The sequence below is a fragment of the Hemitrygon akajei genome, chromosome 1 (assembly GCF_048418815.1).
Source record: "Hemitrygon akajei chromosome 1, sHemAka1.3, whole genome shotgun sequence".
Lineage (NCBI taxonomy): Eukaryota > Metazoa > Chordata > Chondrichthyes > Myliobatiformes > Dasyatidae > Hemitrygon > Hemitrygon akajei.
In genome coordinates this window covers 44,002,231-44,029,966 of record NC_133124.1, presented here as the reverse complement: position 1 = coordinate 44,029,966, position 27,736 = coordinate 44,002,231, and the positions used below count along the sequence as shown (strand labels likewise).

Here is a 27,736-nt window from a genome sequence, read left to right as displayed (position 1 = left end):
AATGGTATTGTTCTTATCAAGCTCATCGTTTATAGGAATTATACTAGAAGTATAACCCTTGATGATTACAAAACCAATAGCAGTCAGCATTTTAAATGAAGTACATATACTATGTTCATATTGCTTAAGGATGTCTACACACAAAAATCCTCCTTTTACCCACACATATAATTATAGACAAAATCCCAATTATAAACAAAATGCAGGACCAGATTTTGCCTCATCTTCCTATGTTGGAGGCCAAATAGCATAATGGATCTGTTGAGGGTTCACAATAAGAGTTCATAGTTTGTTTAAAATAACTTAATTTAGACTTTCTTGTTGACCTAGTTACAGTGTCCAGTGTATAAGCAAGATACACGGATCTCAGCGTGCAGTTGTTATGCTGGATGACAGTAACGTTTCAGGTGGCCTCATTCCATACTGTAGAAAAGAGATAAATCAACTTCCCAATGATTAGCTAGAAGCACCTCTTGATTGTTTGTGTGTGCACGTGCAAATGTCACACAAGCGCAGAATTTGGTTGAGCCCTGTCCAAACCTTTACCCTCTCTCAGCAGATATCTTAAGCTTCACTCTATAATGAGATGTGGAAACATAATTAGCATTTATGCAGCCATGTATTATCTCAAACAATTACTATAAATGGAGATGAAGAAAATTAGAGTCCTGATGAAGTGTCTCGGCCCGAAACTTCAACTCGTTATTTCTTTCGATAGATGCTGCCTGACCTGCTGAGTTCCTCCAACATTGTGTCTGTTCAATCTAGAAAATTGGAGTCCGAGGATTTTTACTGTTTTGTTGTGTTTACCTTTTCCTTTTCTGCTTTGCATTTTCACTTTTAGAATGATCACATGTACAATGATATGCAAGTAACAGTGAATGAATTGAGTTAAATCAAATGAGAGAGCCAAATGAATTACACAGTTGTAAAAATGACACAAATGTCTAATTTTGGTGGCTTGGCATCAAGTTTCAATACTGTACATAGCTGCAGGCCAATACTATGAGCCTTTTGTTTAATATACAGCTGATAAAAATCAATTCAGGACATCATTAAAATTGTTTCAGTACCCAAAAAAACAATAAAATACACCTTCAAAGGCAACACGAGTGAATCTGGAGATGCTAGAAATAAATAAAAACACAAAATACTGGCAGAACTCAGCAGGCCAGACAACATCTATGGGAGGAGGTAGTGACGACGTTTCGGGCCAAAACGTCGTCACTACCTCCTCCCGTAGATGCTGTCTGGCCTGCTGAGTTCTGCCAGCATTTTGTGCTTTTAATAAAATACACCTTAGTGCATTATCTACTTTATTAGTTGGAGCTGGTAAATACAGGCTGAGCACAGCAAGTTAAATGAGATGGTGTCCTTTGACTATATCTGTAGTGTCAGAGTCATAGAGCACTGCAGCACAGAAACAGGTCTTTCGGCCCATCTAGTCTGTTCCGAGCTGCTATTCTGCTTAGTTCAGTCAACCCGTACTTGGACCATAGCCCTCCATGCCCCTCACACCAATGTATTTATCAAAACTTCTCTTCAATGTTGAAATCGAACCTGCATCCACTTGTGTAACTCATTTCACACTCTCACTACCCTCTGAGTGGTTAAACTATTATTTTATATAATGTTGACAGGCATTTTTGCCACAATGTGTTAAATCATTTGAAAGCCTTATTTGTTATAAATTAAACCCTTAAGGAATTTGCCAACAGTACTGTTACTTGTCATAATGATCAGTGAGGCACAGAGAATCTGCAGTTGCCGACAAGTAACTTATATTGTTTCAACTAAAAACACATGGGTTCACAAGCTGTCTCTGTCTGTACCCTACTAGAATTCCCTGACAGCCCATCAACAGTCAATGAAGAGAAAAGGATATTACCCGGGAAAGGAGTCTACGCTGGCCAGACGTTCCTCATGGTCTCGATCTCTACGGGTTCATGGGGTCCTCCTTATCCACGATGGTTGGTCTCTGGCTGCTGGAAAGTTATTGCCCCTGCATATTTGGAGCTCCTGAGTGTTATACTGTTCCTCATCAATTGAACCATTGGATCTCCATCCCATTGGCTCAATATCACCTGACCACGTAGCATAGGATCGCAATCCACAAAGGTGTCTGCAAGAAACAATGGCCAAATCCGTTGCTTTGTCTGGCTGAGGATTCTCTCTCATTTCCTGGGTCCAAGACCCGAATTAATAGCGATCTTGCGATTCTCAAGAAGGAGGGGGCTGGGATCATAACACAAGGCTGATCATAAAGCTGAAAACCGGATCAAATATAAAGAGCATAGGACAGCAAGAAATGCAGGAATTGGAATGTCCAAAAGGCATTCAAAATGGTTAAAGATCATAGTGGATAATAAATAAAGACTTATAGACACATTACGGTTGGGGTAAAGGGAAGAGCCGCTATATAGACAATGTTGCAGTGGAGATGATAGATACCATGCCTCCGTTTCATGAGGAAAACATAAACACAAGAGATTCTGCAGGTGCTGGAAATCCTGAGCAAGACACAGAAAATGCTGGAAGAACTCAATAAGTCAAGCAGCATCTACGGAAAGTAATAAACAGTCAATGTTTCGGGCCAAGACCTTCATCATGATCTCAGTTTGAAATATCGACCCTTTATTCCTTTCCATAGGTGCTGTCTGACCTGCTGAGTTCCTCCAGCATTTTGTATGCTCACAAGGAAGATAGTTCTGGAGATCAGTGATTAGAAATATTAATTTCTATTTGTCAAATTGCTCTGGTGATTCTCAGAATTATTCATCATGGGAGTAAATACATTTTGTACAATGTGTTCTAGTGACATAATCACACAGCCCTATATTAGTTGACTGGTTATTTATTGCAAATGCTTGTTTATGGTTTTATATCAATTCAATGAAAAATCATCTAGTTGGAGTAGGATATGAACATTGGCAGATGGTGACGGTATTTCTAGTTATACTTATTTTACTTCTGAACGTGTAGGTGACTTTTACAAATAAAAGGGTGGGAGAGTAAGTGAGACTTACTTGGACATCAAATATATAAAAGGTTTGACAACATAACTCATCATCTACATACTGAATGACCAGCTAATAAATTTCTATTTTCTTTTACCTCTTGGCAAGCCTTCCACTGGGGATGAAGGTAACCAAGGAGTTCAGTGTAGCATAATTACAGCATGCAGTCATGAGTAATATGACTTGAATTACTACAAAGTTCACCTTGTCAAATTTTTATTGGGAGTATGAAGTTGCTGCTGGTTTGCCTTTATACTTAACTACATTAAGTTAAAGATTTCTTCTAGGTATTATTACCAGCCTTCTGAGGCCTGAGCTATCAAAACTTGGTCTTAAAATGCTCAATTTAGTAGTTCAGTTGAAATCAGCATTTTTGACCTAGTTAGGATTTACTATAAATTGCATTAGAAATCCTGGCATTTCAATGTTTGGAAGCTCAAAATTTTTGAAAGCAGCAAATGGTATGTCTGCTTATGGAATGGCCTATTCAATGGTTGTAATTCACTGCCTGAGTGTTGCCTGACTGATAAGGAAGGAGCAAGTGTCTGTTTTGATGGCAGGAAGGTTGGTAAATTGAATTTTCTAAATAGTCTGTGACCTTAAATATTTTCCTGTGGCAGTCAGTCTGATTTCATAAACTGTGTTACTGACAGAATGGTAATTTTACCTCTCAAGTTGCCTTTATTTAGAGATGGAATGAGACGAGAGATTTTGGGTTAACTGATATAATCATCACTCTGTACCCTCATGTCTTCACTTAAGTCACAAGCTGTCATAGCTTAACTTGCAGAGCAGCTCTTAATAAAGATCAGAACAAACAGTCAAGTTAGTGTATAACATTTTTCTCTAGGCAGTGGCTACTGTCAGGGATGTTTGGAATATCTTGTGTTAAAAGGCCCACAGGCCACTGCTATTGTTGAGCAAACACTTCCTGAAGGAGTTTTTCCTCTCTAGAATTAATCAGGTTCAGCTCCTCCCTCTGAGGCTTTCAAGGAAGTCAGTATGCAGTCTTGACATGAGCATAAATGAGTTATAATATGGTCAGTTTAAAAAATATCATTGACTTATTTAGAATATAATCCTTCCCTGCTATTAGGGATAAATTAACATCATTGAACTTACTTATAACATTGAAATTTCATCATTATTTTCACATATTTGCTATAAATTCCATGGTATGCATTTTTGTTCTAAAATTTCTCATTAAAAAATTCATAGTTTTATTAAAATGTTATGCATAAAATTGACACAAATGTATTAACCGTTCTCATAATAAGGATATTATAATAAATCAATAATAATCACACCTTCTGTGTATTAGTGTATGTTTAACCTAAATTCCAGTTTGAAACAGCAAAGAGATCTCTGACCCACTTGACATTTGTGACTATCAGACTGAAGTTAAAAGGTCTTGTTATTGATTTTCAGCGATCAAAGCACCATGGAATCCAATGTCAATTTTGAACATACCCACTTGGATAGAAATTTTTAAAACAAATAGATTACTTTACTCACTCATACCCCAACCATTTACAACGTTGGTCCTCATGGTTGTGCCCTAATATTTGATGTTTAATAAAGTACCCAATTAAATTTGGGTAAAGCAACGTAATAAAACCTTAACGAAGACCATGAGTTCTGTTCTGGAGAACTCTATGGAAGTAGAAACGTATAATTTTACCACCACACTTCGAAAATGTAATAGAGAAAGGAGAAGAAAATAAATTTCAAATGGGTTTTATGAAGAGAATAACGATTTTAATTGATGGCTTAATTAGGCCATATCATTGAGCCATATCATTAATAGTTGGTTTTGTTGACCCTACTTCACTGAGGGAGCATTAACTTCCTATGGTGTTTTAGCATTTATTACAGGCACATCAACTATTTAACCTGCATTAGGTTAAATCTAGAGCAGGTTCAATGAAGGGAAAATATTGCAATTAAGCAATTTTATATTCTAAAATAAAACAATATGTTGATGATTGGAGAGTTTTTTCAAATCTCTCTGATGTTAACAACATTCAGAATTCTGTTAGTCTGAAAGTATTGACAGCTGGATAGGCCTGAATAGGTGGCCTGGCCACACTTACACTCAAAGTGGGTCGATCCAGAATGTAAACTCCGCCTTGATGGCTAGGCATGCACTAAGCATGAATAACGCAACACTAGCTCGGAAATTACGGGGGGAAGGTTTTGTATGGCACTCTGAAGAATCCAACACTATTTTGTTCCTCAATCCTCCCTGGTTTGACAGTAGCCGGCCATTGAGTCTGTTACGTACCCCGTAACTGGGTGTCTTACCAGCAAAGATAGAAGTATCCATTGGAGTCTGGTACTATTTTCAAAACAGTGTTTATTAGTAAAATATACAAATCAATATCAACAATGCAAATATACAGATAATACACGTTAGCAATACTAAACCTAAAAGTGTGGGTATAATAATAATCAATAATAAACAAGCTCTATCGTTGTCTAGGGGATAATGAATTATCATGGGAAAGTATAAAGTTCAGTTCAGTTCATGTAGGCTGAGGTAGTTGTTGGTTCTTTTTGTTGTAACCGTTGGAGGGAGGGAGGGAGAGGTGGGGGGGGGGAGAGAGAGAGAGGGAGAGAGAAAGCAAACAGTGACAGCCAGTCAAACCTTCTTTTACGTTCTTGATCCATCGATGTGTTGTTGTGGCCATTCAGGTATGACCCCTCTGTCCTTTAGCTAGACCGTTCTGTGGAGGACTCGTCACCCAGGCAAGGGTGGACACACACACAAGCCCCCACCGGCCTCGCTATAAACACTGTGAGTTAAAATTGACCGATCCTTCGTTCGGTCTCCGATACCCCCACACCTTCTCGTAGGTTTCAACACTCAAGCAGTGCTCACTAGTGTGTCTCCTGGTGTGTCTGTGGGATGTCTCCCCAGACCTCACTCTTATCCCTACTCACGGGGTCTCAGGTGTCAATCAGTTTTGAATGGCTTAGTCCATCAAACCAGCCCACTCCGGCTGTCCACTGAGGAATTTTAATGAACAGAATGGTACCAAGTAAACAATCCTTCTCAGAAGCCATGTCTTACAGGAGTCATAATACGGTGGAACAACAAGTCTCTCTCTCTCCCAGTGTTATCTCTCCCTTGTCTGAAGCAAATGTTCCAGTCCCAGTATGTTTTTGTTCCATCTCTTTCTCTCTCATTAGCAGCCTGGCAACAGTAACGGTTTGTAATTCTCCCAGGGGAGGGGGACATGGACAACTCTGTACCCTTCTGCCCATCAGAGTTGTTCATCCTTCGTAACAAGTCAGTGGTAATACAAGAGGACATGAAAATAAAGGCATTCGCTTAACATCAAAGATCAAAGTTCAAAGTTAATTTATAATCAAAATACTATATATCATCTTCTACCTTGTGATTCATTGTCTTACAGGTATTCATGGTAGATACAAAGAAACACAAAAGTATCAATGAAAATCAACATACAACAAAGACAAACAACTAATGTGCAATAAACAATAAATTGTGCAAAAACAATAAATAGATAGATAGATAGTACACAAGTTGTAGAGTCCTTGAGAGTCAGTCCATAGTTTGTGGAATCAGTTCAGTGTAGGGGTGAGTAAAGTTATCCCCTCTGGTTCAGGAGCCTTATGGTTGAGGGATAATATCTGAACTTGAAAATGGCGGTGTGGGACTTGAGACTCCTGTACCTCTTTCCTGATGGCTTCCAGCCTTCCTGCCTTGTTCTGATTTTAACCTGATCTTTTGTGCAGGCAATGGAATATCTGTAAGGAGGGGAATCATTTTAAGTGTATCTTTAGATCCCAATAATGTCATGGGAGCTAACTGAAAATGTTTTCAAAGAGCTGAATGGAGAAGCATTGCCAGTTTACCCATTAGATCATTTGCCCACAGGTGGGTTGTGAGCTAGCAGATACATAGAATCACCCTTACCACACAGTTAATACTTTCACACTATGCACGCACATCTAGAGCCCCCTCAGCATTTTTGCAAGGGCCATCTTCAACTGCTTCCTGCTCCTTCATGTAGATTTTGTTGTGTCTGTGTCTTTTTCTATTGCCCTGGTACTCAGACATGGCATGGTTTATTTAGTATTACAGTGTGAATATTTTCATCCGCCATTGCTACACAGATGATAAACCTGGCAAAGTCTGCAAAGAAATTCATCCACTGTCAGTAGTATTACATGCACTGCACTGTAGCAACAGCAATGCATTGTCTGCCTAGAAATTAATTTCACTGAACTCAATAAAACCCAATTTTGGAGGCTAACTACAATGTGATATAGTACATTTAGTACTACAACTAGAGAAGAAAATTTCTAGGCACTTATTCTCAATGAAACATTTTTAAACAGGCAAAGAAAGCAAGTAATTATATTTTCTTGTAATTTTTTTTATTGAAGTTCATCAAACATTTCCATAAGATGTATTTCAGACATTGTACATATATATCATATAATCATATATATTACAAAATCTCCACAAAGTATTTATCTGGGGTATATACTTATAGAAAAGAGTGGAAAGAAAAAACAAGCAAAAGGAAAGAACTATGTACAGGTAGGGAGTGATCTTTTTTTTACAACAGATTCATTGATTTGTGAGAATAAAATCGGGCCTATGAGGAATTATGTAGATAAACCATTTTTCCCAGTATGAATCAAATTGTTCCAGCTTATGATTAACAGATGCTGTTATCCTCTCCATTTTGTAAATGTCCATTGTAATTTCCATCCATGTATTTAAAGTTGGGCTCTCCTGTGATAAACGTTTCCTAGTAAGAGTCTTTTTACCAGCCACCAACAGTATATTCATTAAATATTTATCTCTTTTCAGCCATTCTTGAGGTATATATCCAAAATATATGGTCTTACTCTCCAAGGGTATTTCACATTTAAAGATGTCTTGTAAGGCATTGTGTATCCCCCTCCAATAGTTTTTAATAACAGGGCAGTCCCAAGAAATATGATAATGATTTGCGTTTTTATTTCCACAATTTCTCCAGCAAACAGGGAGGTTACTATCATAATGGGATTTCTGAGAGGGTGTAATAAAATATCTTATCAAGTTTTTCCATCCAAACTGCCTCCATTTCTGTGAATTGGTACACTTCCATTGATATCTGCATATTGTTGTCCATTCTTCCCATTGATATCTCCATAATTATATTTTCAAATAAACGTTATACTTGGAGAAGTTTCCTTAGGAACGATCTTTCTAAGCTCAAATTTGTCATGTTTTACAAAGGTTCTGGCTAGCCCTTGATTACCTAAAATCACTCACCAGTTGTGCGCTTCTGTGTTTCCTACAGGCCTTACAGCTGCTGCATCCTTGGTTTCATTGGCTTGGGCCTTGGCATCCTACCAGAAGGCTCTTCGAGACTCGAGAAATGATAAAAAACCCATCAGCTACCTGGCTGTTATTATTCAGTTCTGTTGGCATTTCTTCACCATTGCAGCCAGAGTCATCACATTTGCCTTGTTCGCATCAGTTTTCCAGCTCTATTTTGGGATCTTCATTGTTTTACATTGGTGCATCATGACTTTCTGGATTGTTCATTGTGAAACAGAGTTCTGCATAACCAAGTGGGAGGAGATTGTGTTTGATATGGTTGTGGGAATAATCTATATTTTCAGTTGGTTCAATGTTAAAGAAGGAAGGACTCGGTGTCGGTTATTCATCTACTACTTTGGAATCCTTTTGGAAAACACAGCCTTGAGTGCTCTGTGGTACTTGTACCGAGCACCTCAAATAACTGATGCATTTGCTATACCAGCACTTTGTGTTGTTTTTAGCAGCTTTTTGACTGGAATTGTTTTTATGTTAATGTATTATGCCTTTTTTCATCCAAATGGACCAAGGTTTGGCCAGTCACCAAGCTGTGCTTGTAAGGAACCTGTCACCACTTTCAATTTGCCTGCAGATGTCTCGACAAATGCTTTGAGGTCTGTATCTCAAAGCAGGGAACAGAAACTCCCAGAAAGAGATAGTTGTATGCCTGTTTTTCAGGTCAGACCTACTGCACCCTCGACACCATCTTCACGCACACCGCGGATAGAAGAAACTGTGATCAAAATTGACCTATTGAGAAACAAGTATCCAGCTTGGGACAGACACGTTTTGGACAGAAGTCTACGAAAGGCCATCCTTGCTTTTGAATGTGCATCCTCGCCACCTCAACTCCAATACAAGAATGAAGCCCTCATTGAAGAAAGGCTGGAGTATGAAACAACTCTGTGATAAGCTAACAAGCTGTTCTGTTAAGGAAGCATGTTGCCAAACCAGAGGCTGAAACTAGGACTGTGGTGATAACAGTGAGTAGAAAGTTTCCTCTCGGTGCTGCATCTCTTGAGACCATAAAGCAGTTTGTGGTTTTGATGCACACAGTACACTGATGTGTATGCTGCCAAGAGCATCAATGTTTATAAACTTGGAGAAGCATAGAAATATTATGATTAGCGTTTTCTTATTACTTCAGTGATATGGTGCTAATTCATCTGCCAGCACAATTTACCAAAATTGGGCTTCTCAAACTTGTCAAGAATTCATAGTACATTATTTGCTGGCAGTATGAACATGCACATTTTCTAGTTATTAAAACTGGGCAACATTTGCAAAATGTGTTTCTTTGATTTATGTAAGAGTTTAAAAAAAGTGATTTTCTTGTTATTTTATATATTGTGAACTATGCTAGAAAGTAACTTTTTAAATGGAGAATCGTGATATTGTGGTCTAAATTTTATGCAGATATTGAATACAATCTTGGCAGCTTTCCATTCTGGATTGTATCATCATGGGAACTGAAATGGAATTTTAACTATCTACTTATATGTATAAAGCTTAAGTAAAGGTGTCTGCACCAAAACATTAACTTGCAGTTTGTGGCTATTTAGTGATTTGATTGAACCTGGAATTTTAGTGAGAAGTAGGGTCATGATTATCTCAGTGTGAATGCCAAGAAACCAATGTAAATTTAACAGAAAAGTCAAGATTTAACGTACAAGTGCAGGCACATACCATTTGTACACTCAATGGAAAGTACTTAGCAGAACAGAAAAGAAGGACAAACTTTATACAGTTTATCAGCTGCTGGGCAGAGTTCTAGTTGAAGCCAGTCTTGACAGCTGACTATGAAACATTCCTCAATACTGGAAGTTGTGCTTGGGCTGTAATGTCAGAATGTTATCAACATTCATGGAGTGAAAATTTTAATGGGGGATGCAATAAGCTAAATTGTTGTAAATAGTTGCAAGAGAAGATCCACAGAATTGTTTCCACTGTTATTGTGGACATTATGGAGAGTGTACAATGACCCTGCATTCTGTTGTAATGTAATTGTATAAATCAGTGATGAACAATTGGGCAAATGCTTCTGTGCCAGAGTATAGTTTTAAATACTTTGCATTAGACAAGGTTGATATTGCTTGTCAGTGGAAACTAATCTAATTACTGTACATTATTTATGTTCCAATTATTAATAATTTTACCTGTGTAAGTGTTTTGTCTGAAAAATCAAAATACAACAGGAATATGCAAAGAATGGGTTTAGAGAAATTGCTTTGTTTTTTCACAAAAAAAAGATATGTTCATTATCATAAAAAGAATTTTTGAGGGAAAATCTTGGTTCGGGATACTGCTTTCTTGATTATTCAGTATAATGTATATATCTTGTTAAAATTGTTTTGCAGCCATTAATTATTATGAATAACACCAATTTGCCCCATTTTTCAAAAATGCATTGAGATTTTAGTTATACAGTATGCCACACATTGTCAGCCATTGATAATCAAGTGTGCAGATATTAAATGAGATCCATGCCAGATTATTCTTTGTGAATCCTGTGTCTCCAGCACTCTGCAAGAATGGTGGTCTCGAAGCTGAGAGACGGATTACTTGAAATACATAGCAAATTATAAAAACATTGACAGCTATCTTAGATTTGTGGTCTATGATTTGTGATCCAGAGAGTGTTGGCAAGGGTAATAAATTGATTCATTTGCGCCATCTGATATTCCCATTATTCAAATATATTTTTGACCTTCACTGCAGTGTAATCTCTATACAATGATATAACTAGCACTTAAGATTTATGGCATTAATGTTTCATTCACTAAAACATATATAAATAAACAAGTTGTAATCTTACTAATTTAGCAAATAAATGTTTGCTTTTTTTTTGTATATGCAGGAAGCAATCTGGTAACATTCCATGATGTCATCGGAGAGAGTGGGCATTCTTTTGTCAGCAAAAACACATAGGACTGAAAATTAGATCTACAGAACCCCACATATTTCAGAGGAATGCAATTTAAAAATACTTCAGATAAGAAGAATCTCTTTAACAACCAATCCTGGGACATTTTCAAAATTCAGCTGGCATTTGTGAGCTTGCATCAGTGCCAGTCTTACTTCGAGTGCATCATTTCCCATGCAACACTTCTTTTGAGGAGTTCTCAGGGAAATTAGGTCACATTGTTCCAGAAATAATTCATATCTAGGTTGCAGAGATCCAAATCCGACAGAGATTCGAATCTCACCTTGCATTGATGCAAGCTCTCAAACCCCTAGATCAGACTGGGCCCAATCCTTAAATAGTAAACAACCTGTTGTTTCAATTCCCTCTTGTTACCAGATTACATGGCGTCTAAATTCCCTGTGATTCCAATCTTCAATGTCCCTGATTCTTAGCTAGTCTGTACAAAGGCATTTTCCCCTCCTTTTACTGCCCCAATGACTCTGATCTCCAAATTACTTACCAGTGACATAATCCCACCATCACCCCCCCAACACCGCAACCCCAACCCAGTCCCGGGTCCTAATTGAATATTGGACTGCTTGCAATCTCTTAAACCTTCCACTTCCAATTTGGACTTAGTGGTTGGTGTTGTATTTTTCTTAATGCACTTTGAAATAGTGAAGTGTCAGTTTCGTAGCACCCAAGGCCTCAGCAACATTGAAAATGTACAAAACTATAACAGTCCAGTCTAATTTCTAGACCACATATGTTCAGCCCAAAAATACTTTAGGATAGCAAGTAACATATTCTCTTTTTTTTGGACTATGGGTTCAATCTCTGACTTAGTTAATCAATTCCTCCAAAGAGTTTTTCATCAAAGTCAGATTTAGAAGGAGGAGCGATTGGAAGAGGAGAGTATCAGTGAGGGGCAAGCTTGTATGCAAGTAAATGTGCTTTGAATGGGCTGAGCCTAATACAATTCCCAAAAATTTTGCACTTGGGTCATATTAAATAGAGCTGATATGTCTCACTTAAGCTATCCTCCTTATTTTAAGTATGCAGCTGAATATTTTCTGAAACATTGAATGATCACCAAAATACTGTTTAAAAAATTCAATGATTGTTTTAGCTTTCAGAATGTGTAACTTGCCATACAGGAAGTAGTTATAAATAGTTTTAATACTTTTAATTTTAAAATGCATGTATACAAGAGAAAAGGGAACAGAAAACAATGTTTGAGGACTGAAATTAATTAAATGAAATAGGAGGAAACTCATAAGGATTATAAAACACATCAGTGTAGACTATTTATATTTAGTCTTGTGTGTCCTGATCTTCCCCTTAACACTCCAGTTATTTTGGTTTCAGGCATGATTGTTTATTTTTCCTAGTGATCAATTGCAGCATAGGCTCCCGAAGCAACTACAATCATACAGAATCCCGTTACAAAGGTCAACCCTCAATAATAATGATGAGATGGAATCTGTATATTCAGACAAGTACTGTACCTTTATTGGTTCAGTTCACAAGCATGTGACTTTACACAACTGAATACCTGTGTGCACACCTACTAAATTTCTCTGACCTCCATGAACATTCAAAGAAGAGAAATGGTCATTAACCGGGAAAAATAGTCTACGCTGGCCAGGCATTCCTTGTGGTCCGGTTACGACCTCCATGGGTGTGACGTGGGGTCTTCCACTTCCGTGATGGTTAGTCTCTGGAGAGTTGTCGCTGCCTGTACTCCCAAAATCCTGCATTCTTTGGCTCAAGGTCATCTGACTGACCTGTGTCAGTTGTCATTGGAAGTGGCCCAGGGCCACAAGCGGTATTGCTTTATGGCTGTTTCCTTCAGCTTTGTGCCTTAGGTGATTTTCTTTGTTCTATCCAACTGAGATGGGTTCAAACCAGTCTAAACACATCACTCAAACACTTGGCCCAGCTGATCAGATCACAAGCTGTTCCTTCTGCAAACATGCCCAACAATGGTATCAGGTTTAGCAGATCATTAGCAGAAACTCCTTGTGTCCACATTCAACTGCTCAGATTAAGTTAAACCATAGCGAGAATCAATTTAACAAACAGTTCATACAATGGCAAAATGGTGACTGCAAGGACAATTTCACAAACTGGCCACTTCCATTCCTGCCACCACATGGTAAAATCAAAGACTTCTGCTTTCTCTGTTTCCACTGCCCTTGCCTCATTCCTGTCCACTGATTTGTAAATTGCAGTTATTCCTGTCCAAATATAATGAACAACTATCTGACCGTGCTGTAGTTGATTGCTTAACTTTGATTACTTATACAATAATTGCAATGTTTCCTGTGTCCCATGTCTTCCTTAATCAGCCCTTATTGTCTTTTCATGAATAATTACCCTCAATATCCACTGATTCCCGTCAAGGCCTTATTTTTGTCCTCAGTTCTCTTGGTACAAAGGTCAAATTACTACAATAAGGTCTATTACTTGGTTTTAAATGATTCAGTTTTGTTTTTGCTTTATTAAAAAAGCAACCAATAATTAAGGATCAGCAATTGCTCAAGACTTCCCAATACACATGGAGCCCACATAAAGGCTGGGAAATTGCCCCTCCTAATAATGGTTGACTAAGGTATTTAAAAAACCAGCCCTCAGTAATGGCACTAGTTGGCTATTAGGCTGAGGAAAATGAATGGAGACACTTTTCCACCAATTCCTTTCTCTAAAGAACTTTCATCAGCCAGGGTTTTCCCTCATATGGATGGCTAAATGAAAATGAGTTATTAAAGCTGTCATAAGGTGCATGCTTCATCAGTTTAACTGTGACACTTACCCGCCTCTACCTATTTGATTCATTTTGCTGGGGTTTATCCTGGAACTTTCTCATCAGCAGCATTCCAATTTGTCATTCTGCCAGTTGACCTTTGGTTGTCATAGAAACAGAGCTCTACAGCACAGAAACGGGCCCTTCAGCCCATCTACTCCAAGCTAAACTATCATACCTAGTTTCATTACTGTGCACCAGGACCATAATGCTCCATACCCCTCCCATTCATGTACTTATCCAAATTTCTCTTAAATGTTGAAATCAAATTTACTCTGCTCTCCCATTATTGAGAATGTAGGCTGAAGAACTCAAAAAATAAATTAGCCTGGTAAACAGTAAAACTATTTTAGGGGAAAGCACAAACTGACTACAAATGAGATTTGTGGCTGTTTCCTACAGTAATTTTTTTCATTTCTGTACCTCACTCCTGTATTAACAGTCATGTAAATAAATTCATTGTACTGTTTCAGCTCAGTGGTATAATTAATTGCAATTCAGCCACAAAAAATGAAAGCCACTTCCACAGCTTTGTGAGAAAAACAATACGCACACCAACATCAATGCCATCATAAGTTTATTGTTTACCTATTTACGTTCATGAAGCCTACACGTTAGTTTTTGCTAATCCTAGTGTGGGAAATATGAATTCTTAATATCTACTCTGTCTCCCAAATACAACCTAAGTGGCAGCAGTGAATAAGATGGCTGACTGCTTTGTGTTAATATTGTCTAAATCTTGAAAAAATGCTTCAGCTCTTGCAGTTTGCATTGGCAATTTGAAACCACCTCCTTATTGACACGTATATTAGTGAGATAGGATGCTCCAGTTAACACTTACAGCTCCTCTGGTGAATTAATCAGCTACAGCTCTCATCAGGGTCCTGTATTGGTTGTGAAAATGTATTTTCTCCTCAGCTTAACCTCCTGAACAGCCTTTGTGGCCTATAAATGATACCTGATTTAAAATGATTTTAGATAAGCCCGGTGCTTTAGTCCACTTTAAATACTGTTTTATGTACCTGCTCAGCAACGGCATTAACAATGGAATCAATGACATTGATTTTGGCTGTCCCATTGTTACCATGATTTTGTCTTGATCATGACTGAAACCAAAATCTGAAGCATAGTCGTTTTGATATCTTATGCAGGTTTCATCAACTTCTGTTCCACTTTTATGCATTCTTTATCCAGCAAGCTCCTCAACTTCACCATTGATTATCTCAAAAGGAACTCACAAAAACTCCGGATAGTCGACCTTTCTCATTACCTGGATGCTGATTTGGTGCTATTACACTCCACCCACTAGATTACTTTGTTTACTCTGCTAAAAAGCAAAATTGAACAATTGTCAAGTTTATAGCCTATTCTTTCCTTTCAGTTAATGTTAAAATTATACCCATGGAATCCGAAAAGCCTTTTATCTTTGCCAAAGATGTAGACTTTCTTCCACAACACTCCTCCATGATATGATAAATGTCAATAACATATTAGAAATTCAGGATCGTGATTAAACAAAATCTTTCCTAGGCTCACTCACATGACACATGAAATTAAACAGGAGCTTTATTTATCCCAGTCAGAGGGTACCTATCTGCTGACCTATCACAACAACATGGGAGAGGACCATTTGGCTTTAGCACTTAGTGGTTCAGAACCCAGGAAATCCATGACAAACTTCTTGTGATTAATGATTCCTCACTGACTTCAACCTCCCACATTGCTTTCACTATCACGATTTTTTTTTTTGCATTTCTCAATTTTATCCATAATATAGTCAGAGATCCCTCTATACTTTTTGCATAAACTTTCTTTCTAATCTTCCTCTATATTTCTGCATAATTCTTCTCCAAGGCTGTAAATCTGAAGTCACTCACATTCTTCCTCCTACTTACAACCCACAATGTTCATACCAAAATTCATTCCAATTACTCTAATCAAACTCATTCTTTGCCAAAACCTCAAAACAAATAATACCTTTCCTTGCTGTACCTCCCCAACAACCTTCAACCCTCTAGAATGCAAACTTTGTACTCACATTGCTCTCCTTTTAAGATTTCTTTCCTACTTTTCTTGTGTTCGGGCATAATTTGCTTTGTACTTCTGGTTTCTCAGCAAAAGAAAAACATTTTACCAATGTACTTTATGGGGAAAGCAACAGCTCAATGACCAATCGTCAGGAATTAGAACACAGATTCATCAAAAGGCCTGGTGTGTAGAAGCTTCTACTTAATGTCATATTGATATGAAATTAAACCAATTAATGAATATATAGTTTGCATAAAATCCAAAAATTAGGAAAAGCATTTCAAGTTATTTTATTTAATTTCCATGGATCTTCATCTTGACAAAGTAACCTAAATACTCTATTAGTGTTTTATCTAAGTCCTGTTTTAGAGGACACTCAGACAAGCTAATGAAAATTATCCATGTGTGGTAGAACACTAAAAACCTTTTATGAGCTCATTGTTGGCATTGACTTTCATTATATGTCATGAGATAACTATCAGAACAACTGTTTTTACTAAGAATCATAGCAAACAAAAAACATTTGGAACTAGAATAATCAGATTCAATAGCTCAAAATTGTCCCCAGGTCCTGACTTCCTCCAATGTGGACATTTTTCCAAATTTAAGTATCTAGGAGTCCAAATTAATTATGAATAAGTCTTGTTCCTAATATAATCACTTATTTATAAATACTGCTTTTCTGACTGTTCAAATACTGTATGTAAAAAATATTCTATAGCAATACTTTATCCCTGAAAAGTAAAATAATTTTGATATATCAGCTTGCTTATAATTTCAATATTCTATCTTACAAAAAAAGCACAAGATAATGTACATTAAAAATATAATTCCTGTTCATAATTTTCCAGCCACAGACTTCAATAATCAAGAAGTTATACACAAGGCATTCCCAAATTTTAATATGTACTGTTGGCTCACGAGTTTTCTTTAAAAAAAAGTACTCAATTGGAAAACTATCCTTTTATTATTTAAGCTTTCAAATCTTAATGCTGGTCGCCTTGTTTAGAGATTATATTACTTGGACATTTATATCTTTAAACTTTCAAAGTATTTCCATGATGCTGTCTGATTCTTTTGTTATTCAGATACATCAGAAAATTCCCTTTGTGAAGAAAATTTGACCAGTTTAACATAATCAATATTTGATTAGAACTTCTGAAGTTTCTTTCCTCCCATGTATTTTTCATTCAGTCCATTTTGGTTACTTTAGAAAATACGATCAGGGCAAGAAGAGGGATAACTGACTAGAAACAATGTTGATAAGCATAGGAGAAAGCCATTTGAGCACATTGCGAATAATTGTGTAGTAAATTGCACTCTCATCATTAATTCTTCATCTTGAATCATTTGTAGAGTTTTAATATATCCAGCCATTGGTCTTGATTACAAGATCCCTGTTACAATTTCCCTGCTTAAACTTCCAGAGGGTTGCCTGAAGGACAAACTGCTCACCATAATTAAAACTCTAAAGTTTCTCCATACGCCAATCTGTCACTCTTTACAGTCACCAAAATCTGTTATTGCATGACTGTAAGTAGCAACTACTGAATAATACAACACACTCATGAATTTGCTCACCCAGTAGGAGAAGAGTATTGCAAATATTCTAATTACATCTGGTTGCATTAATCAGGAACTAAGGGCAATTTGTTAAGAACTAAACTGATTTTGTTTGCAATTAGAAGGGAAAAGTCTTAGTTATTTGATACATTAAGTCATGAATTTCTGACTTACTACTACTGTGATCTTCTTTCTTGTATATACTGAAACATTCCATTCTCAACTTTCCAACACAATCCACCTGGGAAGGACTCTATCATCAGCATAGACTCAATATTACACCAGCATTTCATCCCATTCTACTTGATTTACTACCAGAGAACTTGTGCAATGCTTTTAAATTTATGTCAAATCATCTTTTTAAATGCTAAACAAATTTCCTTTCATGCCTACTTTCAGTTATTACCCTGCTATGAATCATTTTAATGAGTCTGAAACATAGTTTAGAGGAAACAAAAACAAATATAAGCACAACTATTATCTGGTTGATCTCAGGTGCTAAGGATTAAATGAAATCATCCACACACTTCGGTTTGCATTCCCTTAACATCTATTGAAAAGACCATGTGTGAGAGGAGAGTAGGTCCAGCTGCAATGTTTCAGTAGTCTGACAACGTGCAGCGTCAAGGATGACGTGTAGGGAAAATGCCCACTTGAGTGAAGTACAGTGGAGAGCCACCAATAGAGTATCACAGCCCAGCTTAGATCAGGAGGTGAAGGGAGATGTAAAAAAGAACTAAATTGAAAAAAATGCACCACATATGATAGCACTGTAAAAGTGACAGAGTGTGCTACAAAGTATATTTGCACATTTACATTTTATTGTATTGTTTAAATCATCATGTGCTATATCATTGCCAGCTCAACAAAGGAGTGGCAGCCATAAAAAAAACTATTTGCATTATGGGTGATGATGGCCTAACTAACAGAAATAATGCTATAATGGGCACAGTAAAAAAAACATGTACTGTCATTGTCTTTTGTGTAAAATATTTATCATGTAAAAATATTCATAAGGAATTTTGTGAGATCCTAGAGTTTTGATATGACTGTAATAGTAGCTAATTATGTATGTTTGCACTTCAACCTAACCTTTGTATTGTCTGTTGAAATGGTGATCCATTTTGTGCTGTGAAAGTAAATGTATGCACCCTAAATTGATGTACAGTAACTTTAGTAATTGAGTGAGCCATTGTGTTTTTCATTTGTGAATCAATTTTGTATCATATCTTGCATATAACTTGTAAATACCCATTTTTGATTTTTCAGATTTTTAGTTTTGTACTGATAAGCATTTGTTCACATTGAGTAGTTAATTCCACCATCAGCTATGCAAAAAGGTAAAACTGAGAGATTTCCCAACGTGATTTCCCTTTTTATTAAGCTAAATGCTGTTATGCGGGTGGACTTTTTATTCTTTATTCCTGTCAAAAGATTTTAATCGAGATTTGCAGACCCAGTTTTTAACAGTGATCCAACCCAGGTAGTATAAATATATTGTGTAACGTGAGGAAATTAAAGCAGTTGTTACATTTTGTAACTGACTGGCTGGCCTACTTCATTTAATATAGCAAAAGTTCTTGTTAGCTATGCATTCTTGTAGTTTAATATTTCTCTTTTTAAATCTACAGTATATTTGTTTTGGTGTACACCATACATTGACGCAAAATTATTGATGTTGACATGTAAAGTGCAACACCACTCTGAGGTTGCTTAATTCAAACAAACAATTTCACACTTTTACTGACCATAGTATAACAACAATTAAAAGTATCACATCTTACAGCCAATTGCAACAAAATTTATTAGATATCATTTTTCACCCTTTAAATATCCGGAACTCTGATTTTTCTGGGCAAAGGTTAACTCAGTATTGGTGGGCTTGCATGAAAGCAGAAACAGCACTCTTCAAGGAACCGCTTCTGTTGTTCAAAAACAATAGAATGTTCAAATTAATGTTCATGTGAAATTTAAAATATGAGAGGTCGGCACTAAATCATTCCTGGTATGGTTTTGGTCATTATAAATCTCAGTAGTAAGATTCTGGAAGAAGAAAATTGCTAATACTAAAATCATGCAATGGTACTAGCCCCAGGTGAATAATACCAAAACCGTACATGAAATGCATAAAAAGCCTGATGTAAATTGAACAACCTGGCTGTAGGACATAGCTGAAAATACTGATTAAAACTTATACTGAAAAAATTGCAAGAGACAATTAGAAGATGGTCTGAAGAACTATATCGGTCTGAAATGTCGACTATTTATTCATTTCCATAGATGCTACCTGACTTGTTGAGTTTCTCTAGCATTTTCTGTGTATTGCTTTGGATTTCCAGCAGCTGCAGACATTCTTGTGTTTGTAACGAGGAGATGTGAAGCTTGAGTTCTGAAATCCTATAAGTCACATTAGTAAGTAGAGATTGAATGCACTGTTATATATCATTGCATGTACAGTGGATCCCAGTTAATTGGGACTCATCGGGACCAGTATATTTTGGCCTAATTAGCCATATTCATGGAAGTAGTTAAAAAAATATAAGATGAACGACCATTTAATTGAGTGACAAATTATGTATTTAAGTGAAATACAGAACAAACTAGAATGTTATCAATGCTATTAAGGTACTACCAAACTGTGTATTAAACCCTAAGACCATAAGAAAAAGGAGCAGAATTAGGTCATTCAGCCCATCGAGTCTGCTCCACCATTTCATTGTGGCCAGCCCATTTCCCTCTCAACTCCATTTGCTTGCCTTCTCCCTGTGACCCTTCATACCCTGACTAATCAAGAAACTATCAACTTCGCTTTAAGTATACCCAATAACCAGACCTCTACAGCCGCCTGAGGCAGAGAAAGCCACACGGTGCACATTTCCGACACTAGTTAGAAACTGTTGGGCAATAATCTCCTGTCCCAATTAAATAGTGTCTCAAATAAATGAAGGGAGTCCTGGCTGTTTTCTCAGTTAGTTTCTGTTCTTTAAGAGAGCTGTCCCAAATAAGCGGCCGCCCTGATGAATCAGTGGCCCAATGAACCAGAATCCATGGTAGTTCAACTCCTGCTAGTGAATGTACACCCAGACAATTCTCATTCAGGTTGGAAACAAGTGATTCCGCAGATGCAGGAAATCCAGCGTAACACACCCTCAAAATGCTAGAGAAATTCAGCAGGTTTGGTAGCATCTTCTGAAAGAAATAAAGAGTCGACATTTTGGGGCCAAGATTGTACCTATTCCTCTCATTCAGGTTGATCCCTCAAGACCTGATGTGATATTGCCGCATGAACTAGGTTCGATCCTGATTTCAGATGCTGCTGGTTTGCAGTTTGCACATTCTTTGTAAACACGAGGCTTCCTCCCAGATGTGTGGGTATGCCTGTTGGCTGATGTTCCTATTCTACTGTAGGTGCGAGCAGAGCAATAGAGGGGAGTTGATGGATATGTGGAAAACAATGAACGGCAGGGAGATAAAACGGGAAATCAAACTAAAGGGTGTACTCTGATAACAGCACAGACTCAGTTGACCAAGTGAGCTCCTGTGACATATGGAAATATAAGAAAACAAGTTGGAGGAAATACATTGTCGAGACTAAATATAAACTTAAAGATGAGTTGGAAGGGAAATATCGGAGTAATACAATCCCTTAATTTTATATTTTGATTATATATAAATTATAAATAAACTGCCTTTATAAATTTGTAATAAGAGTGATTGCAAATCCTTCATCACACCAGTAGACATAACACATATTGAAGAGGCACTAGTTTCTCTGGAAACTACAGAGAAGCAATACTGCAGTATTTATTATGTCTTTAGACGGTACACAATAGATTTGCAAATCTAAGCCTTGTAGAAGTGTGGTGAGTGCAGAATTTGTGGGGAAATCTCATAGGGCAGCTCTGGGACCTGTATCGAGAGAATGGTGGGACAAGGGATCGTGGGCCTCTGAAAGTATACTGCATTATAAAAGTCGAGCCCCTGAGTCTGCAACCCTGCTGTCAATAGCCCCAGGGAATAAAAAAACTAAAGGTTTACCCTGACTCGGGACAGTCTTGGGACCGCTGAGAAGAAATCATGTTAGGATATGCCTTTTAACTTCAACTGTTGGGTTAAGGCATGCGCTTGGGATTAAGGCTTGGGTTCAATTGCCATCACTGTAATCATCTAGTGGTCTCCCTTCAGTGAATGCAATAGTTACCTGGTGTGTAATGTATGAATGAAATTGTTACCCACAATTTGAAATTGGAATTTTCAGGGGAAAAATACTGCTTAGCGCATTGAATGTTGTACTCAACAATAGAATTCCTAGGAATTCTTCTACTTCCCATTCCCAAGTTGAAATCTAAAGTACAAAGGAGAAATAAACTAGAAATAACCAGCGAGTTAGGCAGTACCCTTGGAGAGAGAAACAGAGATAACATGTCAGGCTCCTTCCACTGGTCAGATGTGATGAAGAATCATGAACCAGAGAGGACAGTTCAATTTTATTGACACATACTGTCATGTCTTGGATTTCTATATATGTGTACACAAACATGAAACTTCCAGACCTAATCGTAGTCGGCACATTTCATGTGCATTTTCACTGGATTCCCTATTGGAGTACAGCAGTGTTACTAGATCTTATTGAATTCCCCAGTGTTTACAACTGATTTTAATGATGACTCTATCACAACAGGAAGACAAGTCAGATAAATGGCGATGCAGACTTGATGGGCCAAATGGCCTAATTCTGCTCCTGTGTCTTATGGAGTAAGGCAGTTAATTTTTTTTTGAATTATTTGTTATTTTTTTTATTCCTTTTCATTATTTAAGTTTTAAGTTCTATTATACTTTATAACATAATGTTTAATATAAATCATTGTTTAATTTTTATTTAATATCTGATTGTAAACAATTATTCTCTAGTTTACTGTGCAACAAAAGGTAGGCTTTCTACTTCGAAAGGAGATGAGTTTTGAGAGTGCAGCAATTGTGGGTGCAGGTTCAATTAGCAGTGTTTCTGTCTCTGTGGATGTTGTCTGATTTGCTGAGCATTTCTATTTTCATCTCATCTGAAGGCTACCTTTATTGCCAACACATGCCATGGGAGATGAATAAAATGGAGAGGAATATGCCAATTAAAAGAGAACCTACGTTCTTGACATTAGGCTTTAACTGTTAAATCTAAAGGCATTAATTAAAAAAAGGAATTTATTCTGAAAAGTATCAACATGAAACGCAAACTGATGTGGTTATTTACGGTGTGAACTAAAGGTGAATGTGTCACTTGTGTACTGTGGTTTTTGTGCTGCAGCAGAATGTTTTTTTTTGCAAAATATTGTACGTTATAACTACCTCAACCGTGGTTTACTTTAAACATACATTTTAAAGATTCGTTTTATAGTAATTCATCTGAGAAAGCACTTTGCATTTTCTAGTCTCTTATAATACTTTTTGTAGGTTTTATTGAAAATTTCAATGTGAGCAACTTATTTTCAGTAGTAGTGTGCAGGCCCAATGGGGTAGATTTTAAAGTGGACATAATGCTCACCTTGTAGGTCAGTGGCCTTTCTTGAAACCTATGAGCTAGAAATGGAACTTGGGCATTTCCTTTAACGGACAGTTCATCCACAACAGCAGTTTATATCCACCCACAACTTTGCCCCTATATATAGTATTCAATTTCATAATTATGGTAAGCTTTAATGGGAAGCTCAAATCTACAAATATTTTACTTACATGCATTACCTTTTGATACATTGCATCAAATTTTACATTCCTTACCATGCAAACAAAACTAGATCTTTTATGCCTGAATATACACTCAAAAATTCTAATAAAGAGGAAGGATTTTCCATTTCAAATATTGTCCAGCCAAATATTAATATTCTGCTCTCAGAGATGTACTTCACACTTTAGAAGGTGCTTACTCCCCTTATTTTAGAAGTTCTTTTTCATTTTTGGTAAATGCATCAGCTGATCAATCTCACACATGTGATGAAATAATAGGAAACTATATCAGTGTTTACACAGTCATAAGCTAAACATTTAAGGCAGTACAAGTACAGTAGTGGAAAGATGCAGTAGAGAATTGTGTGCTTTTAGTAATCCTCTTATAACACATCTGAAATAATGTGACAACAAAATAATCTTACTGTGAATAATGAACTGATTTATAATAGCGTAATCTCTTTCTATCACACATTCCTTTAAAAATAGATACTGTAAAGATTCTATTGGTTAGTGGCTGCTAATGTAACGCTATTCAGCAATAGAATAAGCTTTCGTGAACAAAATAATCAGAATGTGCATTGTGTATTTATTATTCCGACTGTAGTGAATTGAATCATGATGGAATTTAAAATAGTAACATTAGTCGTGTCTTTTTTTTTTGTAAAATAATTGGAATACTTGAAATTTTATATACTGTACCTGAGAGTTTTTGTATACTTTTTATTTTAACTGCAGCAGAAGGTACCAAATTCATTGAATAAATACACTGTGGCCATTTTAGCAGTTTAATTTGCTTGTCTGTGTCCTTCTTAACAAAATAAACTTTCACCTCGGGGTCCAACTTTTGCAGAAAGTTTTGAAGCATGGAAAGTGCTATGTGGGTCACAGGCTTGTGCATCATGTTAGCATCCTTACTGTGCCTACTAGTCTTGCCATTAATTTCCCTAAGGCTTTTTCCCAACTATCAGTTATAATTCCTCGGTGTAAGTATAGTCATTGGAAGTTCTACTGAAACAAATAGTGATATTTTGTTTCCCATAATGGGGAGGCCAGGGCTGGTGGCTCAGTGTTCCAGCGTAGACAAATTTCAAGAGTGAAAAATGGGGTGCAGAAGGGGAGAGGATGTTGCACTGCAGATAAGGGAGAACACTATGGCAGTACACAGGGAAGAAATCAAGGAGGGATCAGCCAGTGAAGTTATGTGAAATAAGAAAGAGACAATCATTGATGGGGTTATACTCTAGGTCTCCTAGTAGTCAACAGGAATTAGAAGAATAAATATGTAGGTAAATTACAGAATGGTTTAAAAGCAATGGTGTAGTACTGTCTGATACTGGTCCAAATATTAACTATAATTGTCTTGGTACATGGGAATAGATGAGACAGAATTGATAAAATACTGACCACTTTATTAGGTATACCTGAATACATGCTTGTTTTTATCTATTCTTCCAATCATGCAGACATGGTCAAAAGGTTCAATTGTTTTCCAGACCAAACATCAGAATGGGGAAGAAATGTGATTTAAGTGACTTTGATGTGGAATGAATGTTGGTGTCAGATGGGGTGGTTTGAGTATCTCAGAAACTGCTCATCTCCTGGGATTTTGACACACCATAGTCTCCAGAACTCACAGAGAATGGTGCAAAAAAAAACCAAAAAAAGCATCAGGTGAGTGACATTTCTCTTGGGGGGAAAAATATACTTTATGAATGAGAGTTCAGAGGAGAATAGTCAGACAGGTTCAAGCTGACGACAAGGATATAATTGCTTAAATAACCATGCATTACAACAGTGGTATGCAGAAGAGTATGTCTGAATGCACGACACATCGAAACTTGAAATGGATGGGCTACAACACAAAAGATCCCAAACGTACACTTGTGGCCACTTTATTAGGTACAGAAGATACCTAATACCTGAAGTGACCACTGAGTGTACATTCAAAAGAATTTTTTTGGACATAGCTAGAATGTCTACCAACAAGCAGGCTATAGTTTAACTTACTTCAGAGAATGAGGATGGGCAAGTGATAGAAGTGTACGTGGAAGAAACTTTTGGGAATAGTGAACATATCTAGTAAGCTTCAAGATCATCACTGGTAACGAGGACCAAACTTTGGGCCGTAAACTAGGAGAAGGAGAATTTCAATAGTATAAGTCAAGTCCTGTTAGATGTAAACTTAAGGTAGTTGGTTGAGGGAAAATATTTTAAAAGACAGATAACAATCACATGCCCACATTAGGGTAAGAAGCAAGGTTGGGTTAAAGAATATTGAATGTTTAACCAGGCAAAAGGAAGTATATGTCTGGTATCGGTACCAAGCAAGTCCTTTGGGGTTTCTAGAAGAGAACATAAGAATGAAATTAGGTATAATCAAAGGGTTTATGAAATTATCTAAACAGAAAATCTGCAGATACTGGAAATCAAAGCAACACACACAAAATGCAGGAGGAATTCAGCAGGCCAGGCAGTACCTATGGAAGAAAGTACAGCCAACATTTCAGGCCAAGACCTTTTGGCAGGACTGGAGAAAAACAGATGAAAAGTAGATTTAAAAGGTGGGGAGGGGAGAGAGAAACACAAGGTGATAGGTGAAACCAGGAGGGATGAAGTAAAGAGCTGGGAAGTTGATTGGTGAAAGAGATACAGGGCTGGAGAGAGGGGGAGTCTGATAGGAGAGGACAGAAGGCCACGGAAGAAAAAGGGGGGAGGTACCGGCAGGCAAGGAGATAAGGTGAGAGAGAGAAAAGGGTATGGGGAATGGTGAAGGAGAGATGGGAGGAAGGCACTATCAGAGTGCGAGAGATCAATGTTCATGCCTTCAGGTTGGAGGCTACCCAGATGGAATATAAGGTGTTGTTCCTCCAACCTGAGTGTGGCTTCATCTCGACAGTAGAGGAGGCCATGGACTGACATATCTGACCGGGAATGGGATGTGGAATTAAAACAGGTGGCCACTGGGAGATCCTGCTTTTTCTGGCGGATGAAACATGAGTGCTTGGTGAAGCAGTCTCCCAGTCTACATTGGGTCTCACTGATATACAGGAGCCCACACCGGGAGCAGCAGACACAGTACATGACTCCAATTCCGATATGTCTATCCATAGCCACATCAATGGTTATGCTTTGGAGAGGGTGAAGAGCACGAAGTTCCTTGGTGTGCACATAATGGACAATCGAATCTGGACCCATCCCATCTGGCTGCATTATTGTGTGGTACGGAAGCTGCAAAGTATCGGACAGCAAGACCCTACAGAGGACAGTAAAAACTGCCGAGAGGATCATCAGGGTCTCCATCCCCACTATTTGTGACATTTAACAGGGGCATTGATCACAAAGGGCACAAAGCATTGTTGGGGATCCCTATCACCCGTCTCACAATCTCTTTAACCCACTACCATCAGGAAGAGGGTACAGAAGCATCAAGACTTGGACTGCCAGACTAGGTAATAGCTTCTTCCCCCAGGCTTTGAGACAAATGAATACTCTGCCACCACTGAGATCTTGTCACCAGACTGTTTACAGTACTGTTTACTTGTGTTGTGCTTTACTACATACATTTTGAATTACATTTCATTAACTTATTTATAGTATAATGTTTTGGTTTATGTGCTGTGTATGGGTGCTGTTTATTAACTACAGATCAGCTTTTAGCACAATCATTCCTACAGGTCTGATCAAATAGCTCCAAATCCTGGGCCTCTGCAACTGGATTCTTGGTGGTCTTCAACAAAGTCCATAGTCTGTGCAGATTGGAAATAACATCTCCATCTCACTGATAATCAAGACTGGCGCACCTCAAGGATGTGTGCTTAGCCCGCTGTCCTACTCTCTAAATCCATGACAGGCACAGCTCAAACACAACTATTGTTCACAGAATTTCATATGGTGAGGACAGTGCAAACTGTATCAGCTAGTTGAGTGGTGTCACAGCAACAACCTTACACTCAGGGTCAGTAAGACCAAAGAATTGATTGTGGATTTCAGGAACGTTAAGAACAGGGAACACATAGAGGGATCAGAAGTAGAGAGGGTGAGGAATTTCAAGTTCTTGGCTGTCAAGATCTCTGAGTATCTCTCCTGGGCCCAGCATAGCGATGCAGTTACAAAGAAGGAAGGGCAACAGCTATGTTCATTATGAGTTTGAGGAGATTTGGTTATGTCATCAAAGACACTAATTTCTACAGATAAACTGCGGAAAGCAATCTAACTGGCTGCATTATCGTCTGGTATGGGGGGGGGGGGGGGGGTCACTACACAAGACCAAAACAAGTTGCACAAGGTTCATGGATACTAGCCTCTCCAGCATCTAGAACATCTTCAAGAAGTGATGCCTCATAAAGGCAGCATCC

At 37.6% G+C, this 27,736-nt stretch overlaps 1 protein-coding gene across 1 annotated transcript in view; it reads left to right on the top strand.

Moving 5' to 3' along the window:
* xkr4 (XK related 4) overlaps window positions 1-24,225 on the top strand; it is a 314,028-nt gene extending 289,803 nt beyond the window's left edge. Inside the window, exon 3 of the mRNA XM_073042267.1 lies at window positions 8,342-24,225. Coding sequence (XP_072898368.1) covers window positions 8,342-9,270 — 929 coding nt within the window. The 3' untranslated portion in view covers window positions 9,271-24,225. The remainder of the gene's footprint in view (window positions 1-8,341) is intronic.
* Window positions 24,226-27,736: the final 3,511 nt, after the last annotated feature.